The following is a 9,442-nucleotide window of genomic DNA, read 5'->3' as shown; positions in this document are numbered from 1 at the left end:
TAAATTACCTAGCAACTCAATACAATTGAGAATTTCTGGGTAATGACCAAATCTCAATCTCAAATCTCAATAGATTGCAAAACCATGACTGCACAGCTACAAATAAGCGCACCATCACAATCCTTCAGATTTGGTTTAAAGACCCAGAAATCCAAAACATTTGTAAAAAATGGTAGTTTCTATACCGAATTGTGTACATAATTTTTAGCAGCACAAAAAGGATACACAAAATATGGGTGTATAAGTTTTTATTACGTTGGAGATTTTAAAACTCCTGGATTTTTATTGTTTTTTTAATTTGATGCAATCAATTTTTACAAAACTGTAGTTATTTAATATATTGGTTTAATAATAGTTTACATTTGCTTTGTACTATATTAATAAAGTAGTCGCAAAAAATGAACTTATTAATAATTCAAAATTTTTTAATATTACAAATTTGCTTCCAAGTTTTAAAGTGTTTTTATATTCAGATTAACAGCATAAAAATGTTATATTGTTGTTTTTTTATACTGCCATAAATATTAATGGTGTGTCGGGTACGCGGTTTGGACCCAAGGGCTCGGTAACTCAGCTGTTTTACCGAGTAACTAGACTCGGCCATTTTGTTGCAGTACCCGGCACCAGATATCTTGACAAAATTTTTTAATAAAAATTAACTGTAGGTGCTTAAATGGTACTTTAAATTGTGTCAAAATATTGTTAACAGGATTAATTTTAGTTTAAACTTCAACCAATAAACTACTTGTTATAGGTCTATCAGTGTATATAGATATGTCTCACTTTTGAAAAACAATCAGATTATATTGTAAAAAGGAAACCAATTTAAACGGAGATTTGATTAGCATTTTTTTATTGGGTGAGAGAACTTTTTCACAAGAGAATTTTTCGAAGTTGATAAAGTTAATTTTAATTTTAAGGCTCTTGATATTTTGGCGTTAACGAGATCAGACGGCTAGTTTTTCCAAATGTTAACAAACCAAAGAGAGAAAAAATATTTAAGGACATCAAGTTTACACTTTAGTTTGTGTAATTTGAATTTGTGAGCTCGAGTGTAAATATAGTTGTTTATTAAATAGTAACTTAAAATACATATAGGCAAACTTAATTAGTGCAAATTTTTTAATTGACCTGGTGCTGGGGACTCTAATTCGGACCCAGTATTTTTTGCCGGGTACCCGGAATCAGGGACTCGGCATAAACTGGTTCCGGACATCTCTAAAGAATATTGCTCAAAGGATATTATTAAACATTGCTTAAAGGTTATTATTAATATTATTTTATTATTAATTGTTAGAACTGCATTTATAATTGAAAGGTTGTTATTCAATAACATTCTTTTTTTCGGGTTTGCAAATTACGCGTTTTTTTATTTAACAAGAAGAAGTTCAAAGTTAACGTATGTAAATAAAATAAAAAAATCATCTGTTGTTAAAAGATTCCTGTTGTCCAACATTACGGTGGTGAAAAAACTCTATTTGTTTATCCATTTAAAACTTATTTTAAATTTTCTTGTTCAAATAAACTCATTTGTTTGGTACAATAATTGTTTACACCAAATACTGTGTGTACTTTAGAATATTTGAATTTTGTTTGTTTTAAACTCGCAGTAACTTCTTAAACTACTTTAGAATATTTGAATTTTGTTTGTTTTAAACTCGCAGTAACTTCTTAAAGGTTTCGTTATTACGCGCATATTTTATCAAGTGTAAGGTAGGTTTATTAAATGACAAAAAAGATATTACGTTTTATTTTTATCTTGTTGTTAAAGTTTTTTAATAATTCAAGTTACTATTTAGTTACTAATTAACTTTTAAGTTTATTGAAAATTGTTTATAAGAACTACTAAGCGCTATTTAATAGTTATTTCTTTTCTTTTATGTTATAAGATTTTTTAAATAAAAATCATTAAGTTTTTCTTTTATAAAATTTATTTTATAATATAAATTATCAAATTATTTAGTCAATCTGAGCACAAGATTTCTGAATGTTAAGATTCTTATATGAAGGTAAATTGATATTTGTTATATTGGAGAATATATCAGTAACTTAAAAGACACACAATACTATCATTAACATTAGATAACAAAGAGTACAATCAAACGTTTTTTCTAACAACCCAGCCGGCACAACTCAGAAAAACGTTACGCTTGGTTTCTGTTGCGTGTTTAAAGCGTTCTCAAACAAAAAGAATAACACGTGCCAAGAATGGTTTTCATTCCGTGAAATTAACTATTAGTACTTACCATAAATACCAGGTAAAATATTAATGGTTTCACCGTTACAGAAACGTAGTATTATATAATAATACATTTCAGTAAATATTGAAAAAAAAGCATACGACATTCAAATTTGACTTTAAAACCTCAAAAACGCGTGTTAAACTCGAGTAAATTTTCCCGCAATATACTCGTGATTTTGGTTTACGCCTGAATTGTGAAAAGCTCGTTCCAGTGGGCATTTGTTTTTAAAAGTTACGTTCTAATTTTATTTTAAATGTCTCTTTAACGTCTTTTAAACATTCTTACTTAAAGAACGTTTAAAAAACGTTTGAAAGACATTTAAAACGTAACTTTGAAAAACAAATGCCCGTAGGGGTGTCTATACAGGTTTTAATTCCGAAAAAGAAACTAGATGTGCCGGTTGGGGAATGTAAATGCATTTTTAGTTAATAAGAATATCTGTATATCTGTGGAAAATAAAAGTTTTCTCTTTGAAGGGGTAATTGGTAGTTATGGATCTTTCTAGGAATGGTTAGTAGTAGTGGACCTATAATTAGGAAAAATTAATTTTTTTTTGTCAAGATAATTAAATGAATTGTTTTTTTTAACTAAATATTTGCAAAAAAATAAACCTATACTTTAAATTAATAATCTCTTTTGAAAGGTTTTAACTTGCATCAGTTTTAGCTTGAAAGTACATTTTTATTGTTGGACTAACACAGCATTTAAACTGGTTGCATGTTGACAGCGTTTTGAATGATTTATTATATTGTCATTACGTTGGGCCAATGTCGGTACTAAATTTGGGCATTACATTGACATTTCACTGCGTTATGTTTGGCGTTGTAACACCAGTTCATCAACCAACCTAGGGTCATTATTAGTCAAATCTAGTGTTCTATACTTCTCCACCTTTAAGAAGGTATATTACAGTCAGGACAAAAAATTGACCGGCCAAGAAATTTTGTGTGATTATTTTTACAAAATATCGATGTAAAATTTAAAAAAACACAATTAACGAGTGATTTTACTTAAAGTATCAATATATAAGTAGCAAACTTTTACTCTGGTATCAATTAAATATATATTTATATGAAATAAGAAAGAAAGAACACCAAATGTCACATTGTTAAAAAATACTTTTATAATGTAATGTTGCCTTAACAAAAACAAAAGTATTCCAATACATATATAATTTTTTTTTTTTTTGTTTGCCGTTTAATAATATACACAGTTTCGAAACATATTAATAAAAATAAATATTGGCGGGGCAAGAAAAAGACTTATTTAGCCTTATCACTGAGCCCCATTCTCACGTATTTACAAAAGCCGTAATGTTTAAATATCTACAGTTAACAAATTATTTATTAAAAATAATATAAAAGTAAAATAGAAAACAATTTGTTGTCGTTTAAAAAAAAATTTAAAGAATCAAAATTTAAGGAAAGAGTAAGATCAAGTAAGTAAGAAAAAACAAGTAAGATGTCATCCTTTGCTTAAAACTTAAAAATTTAAAGATTTAAAAATAAAAAGTAAATAAATTAATATACACCATAGAAATAACATAAATAAATTAGTATACTTCATAGAAATAACGTAAATAAATTAGCAAACGCCATTGATGTAACAACATAATTAAGGTAATAAAAATAAATCTTGATACACTCAGTGACATAATTTTTTAATTTATTGTTTTTTTGTAATTGAGTTTTAATTAAAAAAAACATTTAAAATTGGATAAATTAAAATCCATCAATTAGAATGCTTGTTTTGATTCATTTCTAAACTGCTCTTTACTAGTTTCATGTGTATTTACAATTTTAGGAAACATTTTCCACAAGGTAAGGTCCACGATAAAGAATGAATATGAAGTTAGTTTTGAATAATATTTTGGAACAACAAAGTTGTTATTCAATATGATTGTTGGTAGAATGTCTTTTTCATAGATATATTCAATATGATTGTTCATTATACATATATTCAATATATTTGTTGGTAGAGTCTATGTCATAGACATAAAACACCCAGCAAATCATTGCTTATTAATTATAATTTAGTACGTTTGAAGCAATTTACCTAACTAAACTAATTATACAATAGATATCCCAGCCAGCATTGTTTGCCCGCCGGGTATCCTGTATGTGTCCTATATAAATCCCGTATTTCTAAACCGTAAGGGTCCCGTATGGATTTACAACTGGGACATAGATGGGAAACCCTCCAGGATCCAGCCGGTTTTTGGCCGCGGTTTCCATCCATATGGGTTTGCCCGCTTGTGAAACAGCAAAACTGCTTTAAAATTGTAAAAAATTATATAAAAAAGAAAGTATATAATTTTATGTTTGTTTATTTCGAACAAAAAGCACATAAAATTACAATTAAAATTAGCAAATTTTAAATTATTAATCGTGAATCCTATGTCCTCACGAAATAAAATCTTTGTTAAAACCACTTTTTAAGCAACTTTTCTTGGTATAAAATCTGGCTTCAATGAGACCTGTAAAAAAATTAAATTAAACTGCTAAAGTTGAACTTTAAAAGCAACACATTGTTTATATTTTAATATAATGCGAAATTTTAAGGATTCATGCTAACACTTTTCAGATAAAAAAATTTATTTTCTCACAATATTATAATTGTGGGTAATAATTAAAGTATCCTCAGTATAATGGTTGGCGAGTATCCTCACCAACCATTATACTAATTTATACAAAAAAACTCCATACTAGAGTCACTCATTAATAAACAAGACTATTTATCATAATCATTTCTATAATGTTTACTAACCTGTCATTAAAGTAGTTTATTTAATTTAAGTCATTAATTGAAACTGGAGACGTTCTGTTTGATAAACTTTTGAAGTCAACTCATACTAGTAGACAAATATTGCCACAGCCAGGGTGAACAAATAATTAGAAATATTATAACAAAAAATGCAAAATACCTTAATAACTTAAATTAAAAAATTGACAGTAAATAAAAATGGAGTTCAACTTAATATATAACTTATTATAAGTTTTTCTTTAGTAATTGATAAATAAATTAGCATATACTTTTATATTTATATGATTTATATATATATATATATATATATATATATATATATATATATATATATATATATATAATATATATATAAATATATATATATATATATATATACATATATATATATATATATATATATATATATATATATATATATATATATATATGTATATATATATATTTATATATATATATATATATTTATATATATATATATATATATATATATATATATATATATATATATATATATATATATATATATATATATATATATATATATTTATTTAGATATATAAAATATATGTTAAAAAAGAATTGAAGATTAAAAATTAATCACTTAACTTTTCATAAAATATTATTATTATTATTATTATTATTATTATATGTAATATTATTATTATATGTATATAATAATATTACATATAATAATATATATAATATTATTATTATATGTATAATATACAGTAATAAAAATACAATATAAATAGGTTATATAGTAAAAAATTATATAGTAATATAAATATAATATAATTAGGTTATAAGTTTTTGAAAATAAAAAATATTATTTATTCACAAATGTAGTTGACGCATAACAATAAAGCCACTTTTGTACGGTATTTGTAAATACTTGATTTTGAGATCTGATAGTGGATAAACTTTATTAATACCAGTCATTTTGCTTGCATAAAATATCGACAAGTTATTGGAAGAGAGTGGATCTGTGAAAAATGATTCAAGAGCAGCAAATTCTTCAAACATAACTAAACCATCACAAGATTCACCTGTTTTGACTTTCAGAATATTTCTGACTAAACCAATTTTGTTTTCGATTTTAAAGCAATTATTACCTTTAGTAGCAGAAACAAAACACTCTAAACCTTGGTAATTTTTAAATTGCAAACAATGTCTCAATGCAATGGTTATTGGTTCATCAACATGCAGGATGCTAAATTTTTGCTGATGATAATGATGTCCATTTATCTTCAAACAGCCCTCAAAAATTCGTCTAACAACTTGCGAACATGGTTGTTGTGGTCTACGAACAAGTTTTTTAAGTTGACCTAGATAATTTTCATATTTGAATGAGGAACACTTATCAAGAACTCCAACGTTAACTGCATCATCTGCTAGGTGTATCAAAGAATGTACATTATAAACTAACTGATCTTCACCATAAAGTTCACCAAACTACTGCACAAAATAAATGAGTAACTGACGAGCAAAACCAACATAATTTTTCAACAAAATAGGGCATAACAAAATACGAACTGCAACTGAAAGATCTAAAAAGTTTGAATACAATTTTGGCTCAAGAAATCCCTTTAAAACAACTGGTCCAGTATATATCAGAAATAGTCTAAGTTCAGTGGCTTTCCAATGCCTAAAATCTGATAAAAACCTTGGTTTTCTAGAAAATTCCCTTGAAATATAACAACATATCTGTGAAAATCTATCAGATAAAGTATTTACAGTATTCTGTGACATTTTACACGATCTGAGACCATTTAACCATAAGTTGATGAGTCTTCGCACAACCCCTAGGCATACCAGATGCATATAATCTAAAGGAAATTTTTTTGCCGTGTCAAAACCTAATTCAATTAAAGGTGACACACCACTATGATGTTCCAAACTATTTTGATAACAAAAATCGAAATCAGTCCTTAAAGTTGCTGATGTATGCGGTAAGATTATCTTGCCACACCACTTTCCTTTTTAAACACAACGCTCACAACAATTATAACCATTGTGACCCTTGATACATTTAACAAACGCTCTTGCTGGTGCATCACATATAATTGCAGCAAGGTTTATATCATACTTTATTTTTTCATGGGTAAAACCGTTTTCTGTTAGAGCTTTGAACTCAACCAAAAAATCTTCTAGATATTCATGAATAGAATTAGGTTTTTTGGCACCACAATAAACTGCTATAGGAAATACTATTGCTCCTGCTTCAATAACAGAACCTAAAATTGGCCAAAGAGAAGTACTTGAACAGGTAAATATAGGTATTCCATCAATATTAATGTGAATGGTAAGTTGGTTGTTGCTTGCTGTTATTAAATTGCTTTTAAACATTATCGAAAGCCAATACTGCAAGCTAAAATAGTAATACTCACCCCCCGCCACAATTTTTGTATCTATATTTTCGGGGTGTGAAGAAGTGTTCTTGAATCTTTAGGCAAACTTAAACCAGATTCTCGTAATGAAGATAACAAACTGTTCAAAGCAGCATGTGTTATATTGAAGCTTAACGCCCAGTTGGCAAGTTTATGAGGCAATATTTTGCTGTCATTATCTTCATCACTCCTATCATCAGAATTTGACGACTCAGGAGACCATTCATCACTATCATTGGTAAATAATTCAATACTGTTTATGTTATCTTTTATTTCGCCAATTACAGTCTGCATAATGGCTAAACTGTTATCAGAATAATTAGAACTAGTTACAAATTCATTAGTTTCCAAATTACTGTCAAATTGTTCTCTTATCCCATGTAAATTTTCAGAATCAAAAAATACATTGCTGCTACGTGGATGAACACCAGGATTTGGAATATTTAAAGTTGTAGGTTCCTGTAAAAGTTTTGACACCTCTTCAGCTATTTTTCTGCGCTTAGATCTTTCTGAAGTCATTATAGTAAAAATAATAAAAAATATAATTCAATAAATAATATAAATAAAAAATATTTAAAATATGTGAGAACATCGGGCGGGTCCCTTATATTATTGAAAAACCAATTCTTTAAAAGTATGTAAACCTGGTACTCTAAAGAAATAAAATTAAATATAAATACATATATATATATAAATATATATATATATATATATATATATATATATATATATATATATATATTATATATATATATATATATATATATATATATATGTATATATATGTATATATATGTATATATATATATATATATATATATATATATATATATATATATATATATATATATATATATATATATATATATATATGTATATATATTATTATATTATTATTTTAGATTTTATTGCATAAAACCTATGATGTATTAAAAAAAAGCAAAATTAATGTATATATTATATATATCGTTATATATATTATTATATATACATTGGAAAAAAATGATAGAGGCGACTGAGGTTGCCTCTATTAATTAAAAATAGGTTTACTTTTGGGTCAGCAGATAGGTTAGCAGTTATAGTATAAATAGGTCAGCATTTCTGAATGCTAAACCTAATTCATAGGTATATATATATACATATATATATGAAGACCTCAGTAGAAAAACCGGCGTTGTCACATTTAAAAAGTATTGAGAAAGTATTTATTGATCATTAATAAAAGTCTTTATTTAAAGCAAATGAAACTAAGCAATTTAAAAAAATTTATACTATAATTATTTTCATTTAAAATTTATTCAAAAACAAAACATTTTGTAATTTTTATACAAAACTTTTTTTTTCTTTGCTTTAAATAAAGACATTTATTAATGATCAACAAATACTTTCTCAATACTTTTTAAATGTGACAACGCCGGTCTTCATATATATATATATATATATATATATATATATATATATATATATATATATATATATATATATATATATATATATATATATATATATATATATATATATATATATATATATATATATATATATATATATATATATATATATATATATATATATATATATACATATGACAGATAAAAAAAATTTAACTTAAAAACCATGTTGAAAATAAAAACTCATTTATAAAACAACCAAACTTTTTAATAAAAAAAACTAGTATAAAATATGACATAATCACTTATTAGTAAACTTTTTAATAAAAAAACTAGTATAAAATATAACATAATCACTTAAAATACGATTAACAACTAACCAAAGACACTCAAATTTTCTTCCAAATCATTAACTCCTTCCAAGCGTCGTCTACGACCTTTACCTCTGTCACGAGAATTTCCAAACCATTTTGAAAGAGCTTCCTCAAGCTGTTTTTTTGTACACTCCTTTGTAGATGCATTCATTTTTACGGAAGCTGTAATTTAAAAAATAATTTAAAACTAAATGCATAAATTCAAAAATCAGAAATTCAAGCATACCATAAAGAATGTTGTACAAAATGGTTTTAATAAATCCACGCTTGTTTTTTTGGCC

The 9,442-nt window shown here is 25.7% G+C and overlaps 2 protein-coding genes across 4 annotated transcripts in view; one reads left to right on the top strand and one right to left on the bottom strand.

The window, feature by feature from the left end:
• Positions 1-1,588: 1,588 nt before the first annotated feature.
• The window catches only part of LOC136083680 (proline rich transmembrane protein 1B-like), a 39,535-nt gene continuing 31,681 nt past the window's right edge, over positions 1,589-9,442 (top strand). The window contains exons 1-2 of one of the 3 annotated variants that reach the window (XM_065803246.1): positions 1,589-1,713; positions 1,964-2,009. The gene's annotated coding sequence lies outside the window, so the exon portion shown is untranslated. The remainder of the gene's footprint in view (positions 1,714-1,963; positions 2,010-9,442) is intronic. The other 2 variants (XM_065803245.1, XM_065803244.1) reach the window with 2 other exon arrangements.
• Positions 6,990-7,355, bottom strand: LOC136083123 (uncharacterized). Its single transcript, XM_065802532.1, has one exon. The coding sequence runs from the start codon at positions 7,353-7,355 to the stop codon at positions 6,990-6,992; it is 366 nt and encodes a 121-aa protein (XP_065658604.1).

The sequence above is a fragment of the Hydra vulgaris genome, chromosome 08 (assembly GCF_038396675.1).
Source record: "Hydra vulgaris chromosome 08, alternate assembly HydraT2T_AEP".
In the NCBI taxonomy this organism is placed as follows: Eukaryota; Metazoa; Cnidaria; class Hydrozoa; order Anthoathecata; family Hydridae; genus Hydra; species Hydra vulgaris.
Note: the sequence above shows the minus strand (reverse complement) of the source record. Positions and strands in the feature narration are given on the sequence as shown.